Here is a 24,418-nt window from a genome sequence, read left to right on the forward strand (position 1 = left end):
CAGTTCCCTTTGTACTTTGAATATCTTTGTGGGACTGGAGGATTTTGGTAAGCCCAGTGAGCCATTGGCCTCTCCTACAACACAGACAAAAGTAAATATGACTTGATTGGGAATAAGTGTCATTCATCAATTGGGAGTAGGTAGTCAGGCATTTTAAAGAAAGCAGCTGCAACCTGCAAAGTGGAAAAGCGAAGAGGCAGGAGTCTCTGGTGTCCCTGGAGGTGGGACCTGCAAGTGCTTAAAAGGTGATATATGCAGGAAGGAGGTTAGGGATGGTACGATAACCAGCAGTGGTGGATGAACAGGTTGTTCCTGCAGCCAAAGAGGAATGGGCAAGGGAGTCAGAGATCACAGAAGAGACTAACTGGGACAGAAGCACCTTACCTACAGGGCAAGAGGAGCAACTCCCTAGTGAGGCCAGAGAAAAAACGCAAGAGCCCTCAGGAAGTCTACTGCTGGTACATGTTTGCAGTTGGGAGACTGGGAAGGTTTGGGTGTGGACAGTGAGCTTGCACTACAGGGAGAAAGTGCCTAAAGAAGCTAAGTTTAAGGCATGGGGCAGGACTCTGTGGACTCCGGGATCTGAGCAACAAAAAGGGAAAGATGGACTTGAGAGGTTAGTGGGAAAGCATGGTGGATTACGGTGGTGGAGGAACTGGAGAAAGTTGAGAGTAAGTAGCCAAGGAGGAAAAAGGAATGATGTTCCCAGTATTTACACAGGTCTCCCTGATCTGAGGTTATTGGAGACTCTTGATGCTGATTTAAGAATACTGTTTGTGGGCTTATAGAGCATAAGGGGAAATCAGAGGGGGAAAACCCACAGAGACCCATTTCCCATTTGGTATCTGCTACACCAACCCATTTGGTGACAATATGGATACAGCTTTATTGAATACAGTCAAAGCAGCATTGGAGCAGCATAAGGATGGATCCAACATTGGGTGACCTATCTGCTGCCTGATAACTAGTATTTGATGAAAATATAGCCACAGCTTTATTGAAGACAGTCAATGGAACGTTGGAGCATCATTATTGGGTGACCTACCTACCATCTGATGACCACACCCCCAGCCCACCTGCTGGAGGATACAAGCATGGAATGGCAAGACCTGAAATCAATATGGGTGCTGGCTACTGTGTGGCCATCTTGCCACCTGGTGGTGGAAGCCAGCTGGCAGCCTCCCCCCCCCCAGTTAGCATGTAACTGTGGTTCCACCTCTAAAACCCCTTAATGCCTAAATGCCTAAAACCACCACAGAGCTGGGTGACCCTGTGCTCCTATTTAGGAGATAATCCCAAATAACATATAGCCAAATATCCATGCCCTATTCCTACAGGCCCTGCAAGTGTGTATATATAAAGCTATTCTACCATGCTAAAAATTTAACATTACAGTTAGTTTTATTTTAACTAATGTGCATGTGTATGCATGAGAGAGAGAGAGAGAGAGAATTTTTACTCAAGTACTGACTTAGTTGCTGGAATGCTGTGAGAGTATTTAAGATGTTCTTTTCTAATTCCGCAATGAGTAAAGAAGGCTCAAGTGAGATGCTGGGAATATTTTTTTCTTGTAGAATGCTTTAAAAATGCCTTAGGCTAGAATAAAATATTTTGTGTACATAGCACACTCTTTGTGTATCTGTTGAAATTTGTACAGAATTTTAACACTTTTTGGGTTCCTACCTCCTATATTAGTGGTTCTCAACATTTCTAATGTCGTGACCCTTTAATGCAGTTGCTCATGTTGTGGTGACCCTCAACCATAAAATTATGTAAGTGTTCCTTCACATAAATTCAACCGAAACTGTCTAATGCTGTGAAGACCCATTGTTCATGATTATATATAAATTATTCTTTTTCTGGGGTTTCTCAGTTCAGTTCTGCCTCTTGTCCCACCATGCCAAGCTTGCTCTTTTCCCCTCCTCCAGACAGACAAATGCTCTATATTGATCTAACCCGCAAGGCTGTTGTGTGGATGGCGACCCCCCCCCAAGTAAGCTGCTTGCCCTGCCGCGACCCCTGCAAAAGGGTCATTCGACCCCCAAAGGGGTCGCAACTCCCAGGTTGAGAAGCGCTGTCCTACATAAAGTTAGACAGCAGATTAACCGAGTCCTTCTTTACAAGTAGGTGTTGTGTATGTATGTATTTTTGCATATATATATATATATATATATATATATATATATATATATATATATATATATATATATAATACACACACAATGTAGTTGACTCTTTTTGTTAATGGATTTGATCACAGCAGAACGACAGGCATTCATATCACAGTTGCATAGTTAATTGCACCATTTGTCTGAATATATTATAATGTTGCCATAAATAACTAGGCACAATTAATCAAAAGTTCCATTGTGCAATACAAATCTCCCAAATGAGGTTTGTGCTACTTTGCAAAGGGACTTAAAAACAGTTCCCCTTCATTTTGCTGGAGTTATGTACAGAAATATTTTAGCAGATTGTATCATGAAGATTGAATTTTACCAGAAGGTTCTTGCAATATAATAACTCAAGTGCATTTTTTTTCAAAAATGAAATTTGTCATATTTGTATATGCCATTTGAAGCCAAGGGTTAAATGGCTGTATGTATGTGTGTAAAGTTCCATCAAATTGCTTCCAACATAATGAAGAACCTATAAACTAATAACCTCCATAGCATCCTATCATTAGCAGCCTGACTCGTCTTGAAGACTATGAAGTGGCTTATATATATGGCTTATTTTGGGTCTTCCTCTTTTCTTCCTGCCTTCAACTTTTCCCAGCACTGTTGCCTTTTCTAATAACTCTTGTCTTCTCATACTGTGACCAAAGTATGACAGCCTGTTTGAGTCATTTTAGTTTCTAGAAAGCATTCAAGATTGATCTGATCTATATTCATTTATCTTTTTGGCAATCCATTATATTTGTTCCCCATATGTTTATTTGAATTGTGGATATTTTTATAAGCCGCTTTGTATCCACATTAGAGAGAGAAGCAGGATATGAAAGCCTAAATAAATAAAGCCTACCACCCCACTCCTGTGTTAATAATACACAGGTTCACCCATTTCCATCTGCTAATTTCCTTTTCTGCACTCGGGCTGGCAGTACATCATGTGTACTTTTCACATGCAAAGATTTTGCTGAAATTCTGTATACATTTATGTACAAGTTTTATTGATACTTAAGTAAGTTGACCAGATTTTAACATTGGTAAAGTGAGGCACCATTGACCAGGAGGATTCTTGATTAAAAATTTGGTCTATATGGAGCAACAAAATTTTTCATAGAACGCAAAAATAGTATTGTAATATATATTTTTTAATTTCAACATAAATACTTGCCAGGTGCCCCCAGATGTCCCTCCAAAAGTGGGACAATCTGGTCACCTTATTCTGAAGGCTGAAAGAAGATGACTGATCCTCTTATGGAACTCTTGATTTTTTAAACTTTATTTAAAAGCCACCAGATTTGGAGAGGCAGGGCAACCTGTCTTTTTCCTTTCCAGACCTAACAGCTGGTGGCTATTAAGTCTGGATGAATAATCCTGTTAGAGACCTTCTGATGCATTTAACTTTATTTAAAACCCAGTGTGGGAAGCCTGATGTAGAGAGGAACTGTAGGTTGGGACATGGCAATCTTTTCTGTCTCTTCCACCTAACTGCTTCTTGCTGAGGTAATTAGGAATAACAAATAGCAGTGGGGAGGGTTAAACCTTACCTTGTCTACTGTATCACATCCCAGTTCAAATTAGGTGGCCTTGTGATTGTTGCTATCAAGGATCTCTTACATCCAATCTAATTGTGCTCTAAGAGACAAAGACTGCCTCAGGTTTCATGTTTGGACAGCACAGGCAGGTCTCCTTTGTTAAACTGAGGACAAAGGGAAGAAACAAGTAGTTAATTTCATCTGAATTAGATAGACTAGTAACATAGAATTGAAGAGATTTATTCTCAAATTAACAATAAAATACAGAGATTATCTGTAGCTTGGCTACATTATCTAGTCCAGTGGTCCCCAACGCCCGGTCCGGGCACTGGGACCGGTCCGTGGATCAGTCATACCAGGCCGCGGTTCCTCCTCGTCCTCCTCCCCAGCTGCTTCCTCGGGGGCTACCCTGCCATTCTGCTGCCAGTTCACCTTTGGTGCTCTCTGGCGGCCGCTATGGCTGGGGATCCCCCTCGGCGTGGCACTGTGCAGCTGCTGTTCTGTTCTGCTCTGGGCTACTGCTGTTCTGCTGCGGCAGGGCAAAAAGCCCCGCTGTTCCCTGCATATGCTCACTGGTGCACGCTGGTTACCCTGAAGCAACGGTCCTTCATACACAATGTGGGGCTGGAATTGACGGAGCGCTCCGCAGCGGCGGTGGAGTGGTTTTGGGGCATGGGGCCCCTGCTGAACGATGGTGAGGAGAATCATGCTGCTCTCCCACCATGGGGGGGGGGGATGCCTCTGAAGCTTGCAGGGGCAAGAGGCATCTCTGCAGGGGCACACTAGGTTGGAGGAGGAGACAGGCCAAAAGCCCAGCTCCTCCAATTATGCACGGCTAGCCCAACCTAGCCCTCACCTGCGCATGCAGCATACTCAGGAACGCAGAAGAATCCATGTTTCCTTAATGTGGGTCTTCCGAGGGCCTGGGTTGAGCCGGGGCTGGGATGGCGGCAACACCAAGCATAATTGGGGATTTTCCCTGAAATCCTGTCACCGCCATCTTGGGCATTCTCGCCAGTTCATAATTGGGCCTAATCACAACTGCTACCTGCTTATTCAGAAGTAGGTCCAAGTCCAAACTGTACCCTCAAGGGTAGTGCATCCCCATTAAGAATTGGTAACACTTTAAATTCTGGGTTTATAAGTAACTCTTCTATTTTGTCAGGATTAATCTTCAGATTATCAGCCCACATCTACATAAAAACTTTCTGGACACTGGTTCAAGGTTTCTGCGATCTCTTTGGGGTTGGCCAGTATGTATTTACAGTTAAGTATCTATTTAGTATTTATTTAGTTATCGTCTGGCATGTTTGTAATATAGCTAGGAGACCCCAAGATTATCTGACTGCTAAAAAATGGTTGTTTGGAGGTGGATTACCTTTGCCTGCTCCTGAGCCATGACCCAGGTATTCCTTGGAGGTCGCTTTTCCAAATTAGATTCCAAGACCTGACAGAATCAGTCTTTCTTGCGCTAGCCTGTAATATACAAATATATTAAACTTCATTTTGTCAAAGTAATCCAAGTAATACAATCAATTTATTATCAATTTTGAATGTTATTTGGTCTATATTCCACGCTGCAGGACTTTGTTAAACTTGGTTGCACATATCAGATTAGGAGGATTTTAAAATAAAGTATACGTAGAAATTAAGCAGCATTAATTGGTGGCATTTCCTCTTTCAGATTTATATAATCTTGTAGTCTTGTCCCTTGGGTTCTGCAAAAGTGATGTATAAAATTCTCAATTTAGATCTATCTATCTATCATCTATCTATCTATCTAAATGAAAATATATGAAAAAAAATTTTATATAAGTAATTTCTAATCAGTTACTCTCTGGGAGGATACTGAACAAACAAAACCCATGTTTCTTGTGGAGATTAGTAAAACAATTTTTATGGTAATCTTGAAACCTTTTACCATATAACATGATATTTTATTGTTTGTTTATTTATTTGGCCTTCTATGCAACCACTCCCAGGATCACCAGCTTATGGCAGCTTACAACATTTAAAAATATACAATAAAATACATAACACTAAAACTGACATAAAGTAGCAGCAGCAGCATACAGGAAAAAAAATACAATATATCTTCTAACAGCATGAAGTGTCAAGATTTTGTGGAGGGAGTTCCATACATGCATGTTTGCGGCCACGCATGTGCATTGCACATACGCAGCCATGCATGCACGGCCGGGCGATTACCCTCCCCACCGCTGCCAGTCCGCAGCCTTTAAAAGGTTGCGGACCACTGCCATAGAGTTTTGACTAAATCCTGGAATCACTTCCAGTATTGTCATCCTACCAGTGTGGTGCCATTTCCCCAGCCGCATCAGCTAGCAATTCTGCTCCAAATTAAACTTGGTGAATGAAAAGAAAGAGAAATTTGACTTTTGTAAGCTGTTTCAGCAATGCACTGCCATCTCTCAGTGCAATCCTTCAATAGTTCAGCCACACATGAGGGAAGGGAAAGTCAAAAGAGGACACTTTCCTGGAGTCTTTCAAAGCTTGCTAAAATTCAAGACATGATTTATCTTTTATGTCTAGACTCATCTTGTGTATTGTGAGAAAACTTCTAAAATGATTGTCACAAAGTTTGACAACCACAACCACCACAGAAATTGGCCATTAATCCCCGTACCCCCCCTTTCTGTTGAAAATGAATCAAATAAATTAGTAAATGAATAGAGAAAGTCATGTTTTTCTAATTTCTTCTCACACTTGCTGTAGGCTTGATCCTGCTGCTTCCACGTATTTGATCTATCTCTTTTCGTATCTGCCCTTTCTCCACATGTAGCTGAAGTCTTTGTGGGTAGAAAGTGTGACTAATATGGCTGTATTTAAGAAACCTTGCCGTAGAAACCAGAATCCTTCTATTATTCTCATGGAAGTTGTTGATGACATAGATTTTGTCCTCATATCTATTAGGAAGACTTAAAAAATCAAAAAAGTTGAGTAAGCTCTTAATTGTGCTATACTTAATCTATACGCAGGGATAATTACCGGAAACATGTTTTTCTTCCAGATTTGCATTTTCATCACAGCACCTGGAATGCATTTAGGGTAAAGTGACAGTGACATAAGCATGCAATGTAAAAATACATATCTTCACTCCCATATTTTCCCCCACTTATCAGTTAGATTCACATTTCCTTCAAGCCCAAGAAAGAAAATTGTAAGAACACATACTTGTCTGTCTTTGGAATTCTCTAGAATTAGCCTGTCATGAAATGTAAAACTAATGTGTGGTTGTAAAAACTATTACCAGCATTTTGCTTGCTTCTGGATGCTGGCTAAGTAGATTTGGGAATGAAAGGGGTTATTACAAAGTGAGTTCTGAATAGCTAGGTATGTCATTTTAAACAAGCAACTGAAATGTCTCTCAAATTTGGAATATAATTTTGTTTATATTCATATAACTTTTTCTTGGTAAAGTTTGCTTTCCATTTAGGAGAGCTAAGCAAGTAGTTGAAGTTATTTGAAAGCATGAAACAACTGATTCTTCCTATTAAAGTATATTAGAATATATAAAGCTCACATTATATAATACAGTTATGAAATATCAGCAATCATATAGATGAGTAAATAAGATAACATAGGTTCAATTTTAAGCTGTGTCGCTTTCTGGGTAGTTCTGATCTGAACTGATAGAACTCCAAAAGAAATGCCTTTGGCCTCCTAACTCTGGTATACCTGGGTGGTCTCCCATTCAAATACTAACTAGGGAGAACCCATGATTTGATAAGATCACACATGTACACACCCAAACACAGAGACATGCACAGATAGAAAAGCGGTTATAGTTAAAAGGCTGAAAAGTACTAGATATCCTGTTAGTGGGCCATTGAAAATTAATTACAGATCAAGTTGGAAGGATTACTAATTTCCTATAAACATAATTTCTGGTTGGGTTAGGAATACTCAAAACACTTTTATAGGTCACCTCACTTTGTCTGATACTATATAAATAATTTAAGATTAAAAATGGATGCTTAGTGAAATATTTTAAGAACTTTATTTACTGGTTGTTTACTGGTTGTTAGAAATTTCACTCATTTAAAATTAGACATGCTTTGGCAATTGCCAGTTCCAACTCAGACCCAGTATATAGAAAACTGATCATTCAGTGAGTTGTTTGGATGGGACCAGATGATGTATTCAGTCATGTCCGTTTGGCATGTTTTGTTTTTTTTCTTTTCTTTTCTTTTTTCTTTTTTGTATTATTCTGTGTGGTTTTCATGGGGTTATTGTTGTGGATTTTTTTTATACTGTAACCTGCCATGAGCCAGTACGCCAAGAGTGGTGGGTTAGAAATATATTGATGTTGACAACGACGAAGTTTGGTGTGGTGGTTAAAAGCAGCAGCTTCTATTATGGAGAGCTGGGTTTTATTCCTCCTGTGGCACCAGGGCTATTTCACTCTATGGTACAAATAGCATCAAGGTTAAAAAAATTTTTACAAATTGAAGGCAACTGCAGCAACCAGTTCAGAGACAACTGAAACTGCAGCAATATGACGTTATATAAATGGCTACTATAGGAGCACAGAGCTCCTACTTTGAGATTAATCATTGAGTTGCCTCAGTCAATTGCCTCACATAATCACAGAAGCTGAGCAAGGTAAAGTAGCCTAGCAATAATGTTTTGGTCAAAATTTGCAGTATACCTAGTTAAATGATTTATTCCCTCTAAAGCAGTGGCCCCCAACCTTTTAAAGGCTGGGGACCGGTCTGTGGGGGGGGGGAGAGGGAGGCCCGGCACTGCGCATGTGCAGAGTTGCGCAAACACGCATGCACAGAGCTGCCTTCCTCCACTGCCTTCCCCCCCCAAAAAAGCATGGCCTTGTGGCTCACCTCTGCCGCCTCCCCACCGCCTGGCCACTGCTTCACTGCCTCCGCTCTCCTTCATGAGACTGGCGCGTGGCGGCCTGGGCTTTGAGTTTTGTCTGGGAACCATCTGCCATACACCTGAGTCTAAAATGATAAACCTGTGCAGAGGCACTAGGTGACCTGCAGGTTTTGACTGCACTGGAAAAAATGGCTCATGCATCCAAAAAACAAAAACAATGGAATGTGATTTCAGCCTATAGCATATTTCATGGTGATGCTGGAATGCAGTTTCTGGATGGAAAAGGTACAGAATAAATTTAAAATCAAGCTACATAAAACATAACAAACTTCTGTGGGACATTTTAGTTTCTTTCAATCGCAAAAAATCCTCCTAAAGGATCAGTTTTGAGTGTAAACAGAAAAGAATCACTATACAAATATTTCAGGACTTACTAAATACAATAAAATATAGAAAAGGATTTAGAGATCTGTGTATTAATAGATATCATAAAATAAGATATCATAAAAAATGCTTCTAGCAGAAGTTTTCCTGGATACAGAGAAGAGAATATTTACAGCAAAATATCAAGCTGCAATTTTGGTACAAGAGTTAAATTCAGACGCAAAAAATTTAAAGCTTTTGTGGAAGGATAAACTTAGCCCTTGGCTCTATGGTAGGGATAGCAAAGGAGAACATGCCCTGTAGATTCTCTCTCTCCCGGGATTCTCTAATACTTGCCATCAAGAATGGCTGTAGGTAGGGTTTCACATCTAGTCAGTGCTAAAGCCCTTCTATTGGGATGGAGCTGAAGAAACTATAAGTAAGGGGCCGGTGACATAATATACCTCCTTTCTACCAGGACTCTAAAATGGGGCTACTTTCTTAGGTCTTGCTGTCTTTCCATGTCAAACACTCTCTGTTTGACCATGCTTTTGGCTTCGTCGTAATTTAACTTCAAAATAATACCATTGAATATGAGGGTGGAAGAGAAAGGACATATGATGGTATAAGTCTTTTTTGACTTGATCATTGACTATTGGAGGATTGTTTTCCTTTAAATTTGGACCTACTGGCCAATGGCTTCTCAGAGCATTCCAAGGAGGAAGACACTGTTTTAAGTGGTGGAGAGCTTAAAAACAAATAACTGTAGATCAGCAATTAGTTCATGTCTTCTTTTTCTTCTTTTTATCCTTTTAGCTGGTGATCGGTGGATCAGGTTATCCTCTCAGCCAATATGCTACTGTAGATGTCACTGTACTTTTTGCCTTATAGTATGTTTCCATTCTTGGCTATCATGACATGAACTGTCAAGCCCCCATCTGACACACACTGTCGAGCCCCCATCTTTCTTTTGGAAGCATTTACTTCTTAATTACCCAAACCCTTTCATCACTGTTTGACTTTCAACTTGTCCCTCAAGACTATCTCGTTTTCTCTCTTTCTTCTCTTCTCTTTCTGCCAGTTTTACTCCCCATGAATGTGTGCATGCACACACACACTTATCTGAAACCTGTCCATGTAGAATAATTCAGATCCCTGATGGTTGGAATCCATCTCACAACCTGCTAGCAAATTCATTGCATGGTTTCTATCATTTAATTTTATGATTTCCACCCCTATTTGGGCTACCAGTCTATTTCTTTACCACTTCTAATCCTGTAGATCAGCCTTTTTCAATTTTTTAACCATTGAGGAGTCACTGAAATAATTTGAGTCTTCAAGGAGTCCTGGACATGATGTCAGTCCCTTCCCTCCTGGAAGTGATTTGTCACCGGAAATGACATCACCACCCACCCACGTTAATAGGCAGCTCAAGGAGGACTGTGGGGGATCCACAGGAAGTGGTTTAAGGCAGAAGTAGGCATACAGGCTTCACCTTCTGCCAGACACAGAAACCATGAGAGACCTCATTCATGCGTAGGAGGGGGAAGGGAGAGCAATGAAAGTGGCAATTCCCTAGCTTATCCATAAATTAAAGAGGGGAAGGCCATAAAGGCAGGAGGAGAAAGGCTGATGGCCCCCTCCGGAGCTCCTATGGACCCCTGGTGGTCTGCGGACCCCATGTTAGGAATCCCTGCTGTAGATAGTGTTGTATCACTGAATCACAAAGGTACTTACTGCTGATGCATGATTCATTATAGTATTAAGATATTAAGTGAAGGTAGACATGTAAGAGTCCTGATCCCTGGGACCTTTTGCTTTGGCCAGTGAACATATCTGTGCCAGAAATACTAAAAGAGAGAAACCACAGAGGAGTGGTAGTGCTTCTATCATGGGTTTTTGAGATCAGTGCATGAACAGGGAGTCAGTTTTAGGAATAGGGCTGCATTTATATGAACTTGCCTCTTAAAGTATAGGACTCTGGAGCTGTTCTCCAGCTTAAAATTGAATACAAATCCCAGAAGATTTCTCCATCACTCTTCCAAAATCTTGGGTGCTTCTGATCACAACATCCTGATCACTTATTTAGCTTTTGAAAATAGTTCGCTGAATATTTTAAAATAAATTTCTTCTATTACAAGTGATTTGTATTAAGAGTTGTTAGAACATTTGAATACACTTTTAAAAAATCATTCCATTGCTTTTCTAAGATGCAGATGTTTTGTTATAAGACCTACTAGTGCTAGTAAAGACTTAAATCCTATTTCATGAGGCAGTATATGAGCTATAAATGAAAAGCCTACCATATTTTTTAAATCTATTCCCTTTCCCGTCTGCAGCCCATGATAAAGCAGGAGAGGCAAAAAAAAAAAAAATCCCTTGCAGCATGAGCTTTGCTTCCAACCCAAGATTTTGATTATCAATGACAGGATCCTAAAATTACACTTAAATGTCTCTCACATATTCTGAAATTGAATTTCTGAAAATAACACAGTGGTTGTAATAGGAGATAAAGTATGAAGTTCCAAAGAAATGAGCCTTGAATTGAACCTGCAATAGAAATTGATCCTATCAGTCCATTTTTTGCTCTGTGCTTTCTGGAAGACACAGCTAAATGTGGAAGAAACTGGGAACTCTGATTAAATAGGAAGCTGAACTGCCAGGGGCTAGAGCTGGACTTGCCAGTCCCTAAGGTCACAAGTGCAATTGCCAGACTTCACTGTGTGATACCTACCTAAAAATGGCAGAAACAGAACATTCTGAAAAATACGTCAAGTGTTGTCAGGGGGATAGCAATGGACTATCTCACTAAGCTTCAAGCATGACATTCGCTGTTCTCTTTCAAAAAGCAATCCTCTTCTCTTATCATGAGTCAGTGAGCCCAGGATGCCACATGATTCATGCCATCAGGGCCTATCATAATAGCCCAGCATGGTGCTGACCATTGAATGCCTTATTCAAGCAGCTGTTAAAGTAGAGGGATACAGCTCTACAATCTTCTACAACAGAAGCTTACTAAGTGAGAAGAAAATGAATGCATTGGTTCTGAAAACATAACTAATTGCCATATTATCAAGGTCTCTGAGATTTACGTGCAGTATGCAAAATGGTTGCTGTAATGTGTCAACCTATTTTGGCAAGCCTAATGAATGTGGCATTCATTGCGATTAGTATGGCAAAGTCACTCTTCTTACTAACCTGATCATTCATTAAATGTTGGTGTATTTTAAGACAGTGGTTCACCTCATGCAACAAACTAGGTGCATTAGGATTCCCATGCACCTGGTTTCTCTTTAGACTGGAGAATTGGATTTCCATGCCATGCTGTGTAGGAGAAAAAGAATGACATGTAGGAAGAATCTAGTATAACATTTTTGGTTTGTTTTACATTTGCTCAACTAAAATTTGTACAGCTCAGATATGTAGTTTGTGCTTGTGGTTGTTTTACTGAGATTTTTTCACTTGTTACAAAATGGAAGACTGTACTTGTTAATCAAGACTATCTGGATTAACAAAAACTCCTTTCTTTAGAACAACAATATATTTGTTTTCTGTACAGGTTTATATTAGTTTGAATACTTGAGTGGAATGAACTATCAAGTTATTGTCCCACAAACACAGAATAAGAAAGTAATGGAATCACAAACGTTGAAGAGGTGTGACGCAAGCATGCCTTGAAAATGATACTCCATTCCTGGGAATCCTTAACGTAGGAAGACAGTCCCCATCACCTCATTTTACATCTCTTCCTTCCCATCAAGCCTTTACACTAAATTGGACAAATGGATGGAGAAGTTCTCTTATTACATTCTACAGGCAATAGCTAGCACTCCCCTCCTATACATGATGAGTTCTAACCAGCTTTCTTACCACCCCCTTTTCTCTGAAGTCACAGAAGATGCTGGTGTGACACTCCTTTTCCACACCCCTAAAAATCTCCCTCTCACAGGCTCCAGGTTACACATAGATCAGGCATTCATACATGGCTACCACTCTTGTCTTTATTAAAATATACAGACAGACACGATCATTTCAAATCTCAGGTCCTCTCTCATACCCACTCAGATATCATTAGACAGGGTAGTCCAGCCACCCTTTAATAACAGGTCCTCACTCAAACACTTCATAGGATTATTGGAATTGGGGCTAAACACTATTCCATTCATCACTGTTACCATCTATACATATCCATATACAAAGTGAGAGAGAGAGAGAGATTTTGTTTGTGTGTTTCTTTTCTTGAGACAAAGCCCACAGGGTTAAACAAGAAGTTCACTTTTATTTGTGGTTTGAACATAGCACTGAAGAAAATAAAGCATAGGTAACAACATTTCTTTCCCCTTGAACTTTTGAACTGTTTCCTTGTTGCAGTATTGGATCTTTGGTTACGAATTTACTTTTTTAATGTCAGCTAGCTTTAAGATGATCTTTGCCTCAGCTTCACCCAATCATACATCTTATTTTCCCTCTCAACTCCCCAGCAGCCAACTCCCAACTCCTTTCAACTGCTATTTTTCAACTGTCTCTCTCCAACATTCCATCTTTCAGGGAGAGGTCCATCACAACTGGTAACTACTGCTCAGTTACCCATCAAATTCATTCATTACAAGATTCACTGACAGCACCTCTCTCTTGTCTTAGTTTTCCTCCCCGCACACACTTTGCATTTTCAGAGCTAGGGTGATGAAAGATATTCTTTTCCACAGTTCTATTGCTAGTGGTTGATTAGAGGAATCAGAGTCAAGGAACAAGACAAGAGAGGAGAGCTGTTCCTCAGTCATGAATTTTCCTGGCAACATTTGCCCCATATATAATTACCATTGGTATGTGAGTGAGTAATCCTGAAAAGTACTGTAAATTTAGAAAGGCTTGGTTTCAAAACTTTTGAGCAACATTGAGGGATATAGAACTATGGAAATAAGAGCAATGGCTTTTGAAGACTATGTACCTTTCAAATTTTTTTTGCAAGCTTAAGGTAAAATGAATAACATCTTTGAACAATATTGCAAGCTTGCAGAGAATTATTAGAAGCCAAGTGTGATGGAATCTTGTGGCAAATGTTTAAAATATGCTTGGCAAAGATATGTTGATTAATAAACATGAGCCAGAAGATGCATATTAATCTATTTATATATAAGAACTTTCTAGCTCATTAAAACTTTACTTGGCATTTCAACTAGCGAAGCAGTAGATAAAACTAGTCATTGTCTTTTATCTTGTTGAGGGCTCTCATATGAAATAAAAATCAAATTATCGCTAAATCTGTTAAATAGTTTCACTGGTGACAGTCTTCTGAGTATTTTACTAGACATGTAAGCAAGTTCTAGCCCATTCTATAATATGTCTTTGTTGAATATCCCATTGTGATCTCATATTGATTTAATCAATAAGAATAGGAAAATAAATTTGTTTTTATGGCAGAGTTTGGAGTCAGTCTAGAACAGTCATAAGAACATTTTTATTGCTTGCAGTTGTGCCAGACTATGACTTTGTTATATATGGTTGGTATCTTCAGCTGATATAAGGAGCCCAAATAAATGGAATACTATCTGTGCTATGTATGCAGGAAAAAATCTACTTGTCCAGTATTCAAAGCTTTGTACACTGTGATCTATGCTGGATTAAATATCTGCATACATCTCCTAAGAGCCAGTTGAGAAATTTAATCCAGTAGGTGGGTCTAATTTTTGCTAAAGCTGATAGTACCTGTACATTGCTAAAGCTGATAGTACATGTACATAAGATCTGTGCATCAAAACCTGTGTTCCTTTTCTTCATCTCTTGTATCATTATTACACTACTTTTAATGAAGTTGTCATGCTAATTTTATTCATCTTCTTCTGGTTAGTACATACTGACCTATAAATGCATGCAAATATATGGTCTTCTTAAAAGTATATAACCTCACAGCCAAATGCCAGATATGTATTCAGAATGTAGTGTCTATAAGTACTTCCATTAAAATTAATTTCCTTATTTTTACAGATCCTGTGCGAGGTCCAAGAAAGCTGGAGGTCGTAGATATTAAATCCCGGCAAATCACTATCACCTGGGAGCCTTTTGGCTATAATGTAACTCGTTGCCATAGGTACAACCTCACAGTCCATTACCGCTACCAAAGTGGGGGACAAGAACAAGTCAGAGAAGAAATGAGCTGGGATACTGACAATTCACATCCTCAGCATACCATTATTAATCTATCTCCGTATACTAATGTCAGTGTAAAACTCATTCTTATGAACCCTGAAGGACGGAAAGAAAGCCAAGAGATCGTGGTACAGACAGATGAAGATGGTAAGTTTTAAAGTTTTTTGTTTTTTTGACTGAACACATTTATTATGAATAGAAATATATTTAGCAATGGTTATATTTGGAAGTCATATTGAAATGTTGTTGCATGGAGGAGAGTGGTCCAGTTTTAAAGGATGCTGAGATTTGACATGTGAATTATTGCCTAATCTGCTGATGCTTTGATAGCCGATTATTTTAAAATAATAAATTCACCCTGTGAACCTGATATCACAACTCTGTGTAGCCAGTTACATTTATCTGTGGGACAACACCACACAGCCAACTAAGAAGTAGAGAATTGCTCAATGTATGAATGAACAATTTCACCCCATTTCATTGGATCCTTTGAAAAACCAGTGGAGACGTTTTCCCAGCCATCCAGCCAACTTATTCACAAATAGCTCTATTTCAACGCTAAGTTATATATTTTTAAATTTTATTATTATATTTATATACTGCCCTTCCCTGAGGCTCAGGGTGGTTTACATGGCACATAGAATACAGTACATGGAACTTAGTGAATTACAAAAGTCCAGTCTAGAGGTGACTGTTGCATGGATCACTGTGGCTAGGTGTTCCAGGGCCAAGTAGGGTGCTAGTAGTTTGGCTTGGTGGAGATGGTAAAATGCCAGTCGCGCTACTTTTATGACCTGGGCTTCCATTGTGAGGGAAGCATCGAGGGTCATGCCCAACCACAGGACATCCGTCTTTGAAAGCTTGAGATAACTCAGACTGAGCTATCTCGTCACTGCTTCCAGGCAGCTGGCTAATGCTTCTAGGGGAGAGTCAGGGTGGCCATCCATCAGGAGGAAGAGCTGGGTGTCATCAGCATATTGATGACAACCCAGCCCAAATCTCCATACCAGTTGTGCAAGAAGGTGCATATTGTGTTTAAAAGAGGGTGCTGAAGAATCTTTAGAAAAGAACTGTAGAATCTTTTCAAAGGCAAATGTAATTTTTAACTCATGCATTCAATATGGGAAGAAATTTTGTATAATTTATAGAAATTATTTGAAATAACAGGTACAGCATTACTTTTTAAATCTATTAGTCTTTTAAAATATTTTGTCAGCCATAATAGCACAAGATTTGAAATCTCAGAATCCATAGCACAAACAACAAAAATATTCATATAGCCTCCTTTTCAAAATCCAAAATACCAACATGGCTGCAACTTCTGCCACCGTTGCTCTCATAATGACAAAAGAATGTCTAAAGGCTTCTGTCCTACTGGGTTGCTTTAACAGTATTGAAAGCAACCACACAGATTCTGCTCGAGCTCCATAGAAGTATGTCAGCTGCATGGTTGTTAACCATGTTGTTAAATGAACCCGTTGGGCAAAAGACATTATTGTGTCAGCATGAAGCCAGTTGCTACTTTAAAATTTTAGTCTTAACATATAGAATGTAAGAATGGCAAAATGTCTATTTGTTGATGATGCTTTATAGCTTGATAAATCCCTGGCAGATATCTTATACCTGTAATTATTTTGAACATTGAAATATTCTTAACTTGTGGTAATGCACTGTGAATGAGCTACTGTGCAGATCTTCTCTGGAAAATGTTTCCTTATTTTTGCACTGGATGTATTGCTCATTTCCCATGTCACCAATTTCCTACCTTTTTGCCTTCAGTGCTAAACCTCCTCTACAGCAGTAATGGCTGCTGTAAGTCATATAATACATGAATGAGTCTTTAATACAGTGCAAAAAAATTAGACTTAACTTGTTTTACTGTTTCTGTACTATTACCTGTAGAAAATCAGTGAAAACTCCATATAGGGCTAGAACGGAAAATATATCTTTTCTTTAGTAGAGTGGATTTATTTATATCAAGGCTATATTAACCAGTAATACAAAGTATAATTTCAATTCCCAAGGAAAAACAAACAAAATTAAATTATTGATTTAAATCAAGTCTCCTGTTTTCTAATTCATGTATTTTTCTGAGTGAAAGAGCATTTATTGGTTTCAATAACATATAGTTTTTTCAGATAAATATAAAGTCTTGAGATAAATTTAAAACCATTTGTGTGTGCTCAGAGGCAATGTATTTTGCTATAAAACTAATGTGTCCCTCATTCAAAGATACCCAAAAATATCCTTAATTTGAAGAAAAATGCATAATTCTGTACAATATTAGGGAAGTTTCATTGGGTGTCCCCTACCTAGAACTTTGATAGAAATAAAGGCAATGGCAAAGGTTGCCACACCAAGCAATTGGTAGAAGGGTTTGGGACAGGGAGATGGGGGCCATGACTCCAGTGTCACTATATCATTTCTGGACACAACCCAGAAACAACAAGGGATACGTTAGGAATTGCTGGAAACTATGATTTCTTTATGACAAGGAACTGTACATATTGTAGGGTTCATTGTAATTAAGTCATAATTCACTGAATATATAGGATTGTTTTTTATATTTTTATATTGCTTGCCTTGGAATTATCAGTTTTCCTCTATTTTCCTTTACATCAGAAATTAATATTTAACTTTAAAAGTTTGAAAAGGGATATTTAATAGAATTTTTAATACTGTGTAACAAAGTTGTATATATTACATTCCAACTGAGTTTTAATTAAAGAAACAATGAGTAGAAAACGCTTCTACTTGTGCAAGGGGGAGTAGCTTTTAAAGAGGTGCCCGTGGATGCAGTTGATCTGCTCCACAAGAAAGACCCCTAATTTCAGAACAAACAGCATCAACTATACTGTTAAAGGCTTATTCACAATGCTCATTTTTTAAACATTATATATGCCATTAAATGGAAATGAACTTTAGGGGGAAATCTTAGTTGGCTTAATAATGTTCTAAATGGGAGAGTAATGAACAAATATACATGTCTGCTGATATTTAATATTTGTTCCTAAATTATTTCATGTTTATTGTACTTTGGCTTTTTCATTGTAAGCTTCATTCGTCCCATTTGAGCCAGAAAGGCAGAATACATGCCTTTTTGGGCAAGTTTTTCTCTTTCTTTGCAACAATGGCATGAGTTTCTTTTCTAGTAATTAGAGAATAGGGAAAAGTTATGCAAATCCCTACTCTGGTACAGTAATGCCCAATTCCATTTTCATTTTCCACCCCAGAAAGGATGAATATAGAAAATTCATCTTCTCAGCAAGTTCACCTCTGTGCTTCATATCCCTACTAGAGGAATAGGGCAGGGGTAGGCAAACTGTGGCCCTCCAGATGTCCATGGACTACAATTCCCACGATGGGCACATATTTGTAGTCCATGGACATCTGAAAGGCCACGGTTTGCCTACCCCTGGTGTAGGGTAAGGACTAGTAAAATTCTAGCACTGTAAAATGTGAACCACAAGACACACACACACACACACACACACACACACACACACACACATATATATATATATATATATATATATATATATATATATATATAAAATTTGATAATTTACTATTTGTATTGTAATTGGGAACAGAAATCAGCATCCTAAAGTTATCAAGCCTCCTATTGCTACAAATATATGTCTGCACGTACAGAAGAAATGTTTCACTGAAACTCAGAATTAGTGAGACTGAGTGGAATTCAGGATACTTTGCCCTCCTTTCAATTGAAAAAAATATATGGGTCACTGAATTTAGTTTGTCCCAATGCAAAGTTTCACTGTTCTCTTTTATGTAGAATACATCTATCTATCATATCGTATATAAAAAATCATCTAAAGGGATAAAAAGAGTGAACAGAGGAGATCATTTTTGCAATTTTTTCAAGGGCTTTAATATATTCCAGTGGATCTCAATATAGTTACAATACAAAAAAACTAAAAATCTTTTTCTCCTAACCTTTAGTTCCAAGCGCCGTGCCACTTGAGTCTATTCAAGGAAGTACTTTTGAAGAGAAGATTTTCCTTCAGTGGAAAGAGCCAGTACAAACATATGGTGTGATAACATTATATGAGGTATGTTAACTTGCACCTTTTTGGGTTTTTTCACTCTTGCTTTAAAATATTGATTGGTCTGTCATAATTTTTTTTGCTGTATATCTTACATGTTAAGGTAAAGTAGATTTTTAAAATACCAAGATTTACCCTATAATTGATCTTTTGGATTAATTCCTTTTATATAGGAAGCATGAACAAATGTTATGCTTTATTTATATATCATGTGTCTTTACCTCCATAGTGTTTGTTCCTACCTAATTTATAAGAAACTCTGCATTTACTAAATATGTATAGCATTAATTACTGTAGGCATATAATTCAGTAACTTTTGAGGCTTTTTCTATTTCGGCAGGAGAATCCCTCTTGTAATGAAATGTCCCTGTCCTCATTCTGGTAGTGTATTAGTTTATGAATGAGAGAGGACTAACACCAATGGTGCTGTGCCCTGTCACCAGGCAAACATAAGCAGCACAGAGGTCAGAGAATGCTTTAAGAACATTGAGATTCACTGGGTGTTAGCCACCTATGATGTAAATAATTGATGCTGTTTACATCTGCCTTTGGCATCCTATGGAAGCACCTTTGCCCTCTCCTTTGACTTGGTATTTAACACATATTAAACTTGTCTGTCTGTTTATACCAAGGCAGATTCCAGGGGTAAACAAAAGCAGAAGAATAAACTAAATACAATTGTAGCTGGGTGAGAGACTTAATTGGGGAAAAAAAATTAGCTTCACTATAACAGAAGATGTTACAGAGCTTGACAGAAAATGCCAGTCTTCCATAATGCCAGTCTACCATAAGCATAAGACATATCCTCAGATGCAGTGAATAATTATGGAACATGAGGAGCTAAATCTCTTGCAGAATCATGATTTTCTTGGGAGACGACTAAATAAAACCTTATCGAAAAAAGGGATTGGTGATAAAAGGCTCTATATTCTCTTGAGGGGGCATGGCTCATTGACAGAGCATCAGCTTGGCATGCAGAAGATTCCAGGTTCTGCCCCCAATATTTTCAGTTGAAAGAATTAGGTACTAGGTTGAAAACACAGCTGAACTTCGCACAATAATTGTTCTGGATGCTTGAGGAATAAGTTCACAATGCGGCATGTTAGAAAAGAAATAGAAGTTTTTTATTGTAAGAGAACTCCATACTTGATAGGAAGGGCAGAGTAAATGCTTCTAGCTAAGCTATGATGGAGAGAGACTGCAGAAAGCATGTCCAGCCTTCTTGGTAAACAAAAGGAGAGCAAGAAGGGAATGACTGGAGAGAAGGCATTCCTGAGAATAGTGTTTTGGGTGACTGCAGAACAGCAGCAGAATGGACAGAAGGAAAGATCAGGAGGTGTCCTTTCTATCCTAGTGACTCCTCTACTCTTCCCTGAGAGACTAGGATATATGCATTAAGTAACTACACAGTCCATTTCTTCCTACATAAATGAGTAAAGACCTCTTTGTCAAATGCTAAAGAGCCCATGCCAGTCTGTGTAGACAATACTAAGCTTGACCAACCTCTCCTCCATTTTATCTTCACAACAACTAAGGTTGCCATCTCTGGATTGGGAAATACCTAGAGACTTTGAGAGTAGAGCCTGAGAGGGTGACCTTTGGAGAAGGGTGGGATATAATGCCATAGAGCTCACTTTCCAAAACAGCCATTTTCTCCAGGTGAACAGATCTCTTTGTAATCCCAGGAAGTCTCCAACTGCCTACTGGAGGTTGGCAACCCTAACAACAATCCTTTGAGGTAGGTTAGACTTTGTAACTTGCCCAAAACCACTCAGCAAGTTTCCAAGATTCTGAACCTCGGTCTCCAAATTGTAAACCAACAAACTAGTCCACTGAACCAGTGGTCCCCAACCCCCGGTCCGGGGACTGGTCCAGGGATCAGTTGGCACTGGGCCGTGGCTCCCCCTCGTCCTCCTCCCCAGCTGCTGCCTCTGGGGCTGTCCTGCCACTCTGCCACCAGCTCACCTTTGGTGCTCTACTGCAACCGCCATGGCTGGGGCTCCCCCTCGGCGTGGCACTGTGCAGCTTTTGTTAGCAGTGCCATCCAGCGGGTGGTGGGAAATTAGGGGTGCCGGTGGGAAAGCAAGCGGGCAGTGGCGATGTCCCTTGGAAAAAGACTACCACCCCCCCAGGCCTCAGTAAAATTGTCACACGTTGACCGGTCCCCGGTGATAAAAAGGTTGGGGACCACTGCACTAAACAACACTGGCTTTCATAAGGCAAGCTCAGATGGTAATGTAAGCTAATAAAAATGGTACAAATCAGAAAGATCATAGATCCTCTACACATTCCAGCATCCATTCTCACAAAATGAACATGGATAAACAGGGAATGTTCTATAAACCTAGAGTTCCAACAACACATCTCAAAGATCCTAAGAACAGAATCCCTCAAGATAGCCTCTCCAAGGAGGCTAAAAGTAGCAGCCAATCTTCTGCCATCACTAAAACAGTATCAGTCTTCTCTGAACTATCCAACCTTGTTTGCTTCCTGCTAAAGGGAGAATTGTTGGGAGACAAAATAGGAGCAGGCTACACAAAACCCCTTTTCCTCTCGGAAATTTCACTTAAACTTCTTTCTAAAGTGGTTAGAATTCTAGAAGTATCTGGAAGGGTCAAAAAGAAAAAAATAAATTTAGCAGGATATTACATAGGAACAGGGCTTGTTTGAGCCCCTCACCATTGCCTTTCCTGATACTTTTGAAAATCTGTTCATGAAATACATCATGAACCGATAAACACATTGACCGATTATGTATGGCAGGAGCTGCACCAGGCTGCTGCCGATCCCTAGTGGTGGGGCAGCATGCCCCACCACATCCTGTGTACACATGGGGGAAGAAATCCCCCAATGCACACGGTCTGCACTGGAGCTGTGTGTGCACATGCACAAATCCGGGGCAGGTGGGTTCTGCTGTGCCTTGTGGCAGCAGCAGTAGGGCAAGGAACATAGAGGTACCACATTGCGTGGGAGGGTAAAAATGCACCATTCAGCTTCGCAGCACCATGAAGCCAATGGGACGTTTTGTGTCCCTGCAAGGACATCATAGGAGGGGCACAAGAGCTGAGCATTGAAAGCTCAGCTCTTCACATATGCACTAGCCTGGCCTGGCTGGCCTTCTGATAGCTGCCACAGCAAGAAAGGGAACATGGAAGAATCTGTGTTTCCTTGTCGCGGACCATCAGAGGCCTTATCGCAGGCCAGGGCCAGGAGGGGGCCCAAACAGTGCCACCGTCATGTGTAAGTGGGAATTAGCCCCACTGTCAAGAACGGGCCGGCCTGCCCTTCCCTGCCTGTGCATAATCAGTCATTGACGTGTATCCTTTAAAAAAATGAAGACAGTGGTTGTGAAGACTTCAGCGAACAACACTCTCTTTATGGAGATTATTTGTTGATGACCAGGCCTGAATCTGAACGGAGCTTTTTTTTTCTGCTTTCAATCCTGCTGAATTAACAGCGATTTGAAACTGAGTTTTTGTGCTTCCCCCTCCCCCCTGACTTGAACAGAAACCTATCTGCACAAGGCTGTTAGTGGGCGGGCAAGCAAATGGGTGGAGCAGTGACGAGCAGAAATGAAGACCCCTGATTTCATCCTCCAGAATTAAGAGAATTGCCTCCCATGCTGGTCTCTCAGCCACTCCTACCTCACAGGGGCTGAATCTGTAAGCGGGCAGGCAGCTGAGCGGGCAGAGGGGGAGGGAGACAGGGCATTTTGTGGGGAGCTGACATGAGACAACAGCAGCTTCTCACAGAATGAAGTAAATCTCTGCTGCGAGAAGTGTGGATTCTGGAACACAGTCACCTTAAACCTTTAAAAAAATTAAACTTGCAATCAGGAACTAGGAATTATTTAAACTGGCACCCAACCAGTCAGGGACAGACTACCTCGTTATAGTGTTGAAGCCACAAGGCAGCAACAAGTTATTTCAGGGAAAGCAGACAGCTTACTCATGCCGATTTTTCAAATATCGAGTGTTATATCCACTCTAGGATATTGTGGGGGAAAGGTAAGGTCACTCCAGATCAATCATGCTTGTTGCAGATAAAAAAATTTTAATCACCCAAAATCAAAATGGAAATTGCATTCAGTGTAGACGGCAGGGACTGAATCATCCTGGAGAGGAATAAAAGCTCCATGCAGATTCAGCCCAGGTAACAGCCTCAAGGGACCTAAATCCCTCTAAAGAGAGTGACAGTTTAAAAAAAAATCACTGAATAGACCTCCTTGTAGATTCCTCTATGGATTCCATCCACTTTGAAGCAAGAATAATGGATATAGAGTAAAAGATTCTCTTTGCAGTCCACAGAAAGTGCATTTTCAGGGCTTCAACCCTGATAATTTGCCCATGGCTTCTAATCACAACTTACCACTGCCCTCCCACATTGCTCTTACAGCACTATGTATGAGGTCATTAAGTGACACTGAGCCCATAAATTAGAATACTTCCTTCTGAAAACATATTTATACTGGCATGGCAGGTCTTAGGGACAGGCTAAGGTATAGCTAATGACTAAGGTATAGCAGCAGACACCAATACATAAAATCCTTCTGATATTTTTAAAAAATTAATTGAGAAAAGAAATTGTGGTAATTGCCATTTAAAATCTATGCCATGACATGAAATGTCCAATTTAAAATACACCCCCCCCCCTGCAAATTCTACTGAGCCACTGGAGCTCACAATGCCTCAAGCAGGAAACTCATTTATTTGAAACACAGAAACAATATGTATCATCCTTTAAACCTGGTGTACTGTGATTTGCTTCGAGTTTACTGGTAGCCTTTTCTAATTCCAGAGGTCGAAATGGAGAGCTTGTGTAAATTATGAGTTTACCCTGGGTCAGTGCTGAATTGAATTTAACCAACACCTGACCTGTATAAAAAGTACCTTGAAATCAATGTAGGTTCTGTTGAAAGTTGTGTTTGTACTATTCAAGTTACAATGGTTTGAAGAAAAGCTAATGTTCATACTAACCAGCAAGTTAGAAAACACTAAAGATGGATATTCTAATTTATTCAGTACACGGACATGGCAAAAGCACCTGACTTCCCTTGACTTTTCCCTACCTTTTTTTCAGCATGGAAGTTCATTTTTTATCTTGTTTGGTGGGATTTCTTTTGTGCATCCAATATAATATTGCTGCTCTGGCTTTTCTTATTACACTATACCTTGAGAAATGTGCTATGCACTGGGTCCCCCCCACACACACACACATACACACAAACTGCTATTTCACATAAGGTGTTGCATTTCACTGACTATATGGTTGTCCCATACATGAACTA

The 24,418-nt window shown here is 39.7% G+C and overlaps 1 protein-coding gene across 1 annotated transcript in view; it reads left to right on the forward strand.

The window, feature by feature from the left end:
* PTPRM (protein tyrosine phosphatase receptor type M) overlaps positions 1–24,418 on the forward strand; it is a 525,104-nt gene that overhangs the window by 266,991 nt on the left and 233,695 nt on the right. The window contains exons 8-9 of the mRNA XM_077352746.1: positions 14,903–15,211; positions 19,028–19,137. Of these exons, the coding sequence (XP_077208861.1) occupies positions 14,903–15,211; positions 19,028–19,137 (419 nt within the window). The remainder of the gene's footprint in view (positions 1–14,902; positions 15,212–19,027; positions 19,138–24,418) is intronic.

Source organism: Paroedura picta, chromosome 9, assembly GCF_049243985.1.
Source record: "Paroedura picta isolate Pp20150507F chromosome 9, Ppicta_v3.0, whole genome shotgun sequence".
Taxonomy (NCBI): domain Eukaryota; kingdom Metazoa; phylum Chordata; class Lepidosauria; order Squamata; family Gekkonidae; genus Paroedura; species Paroedura picta.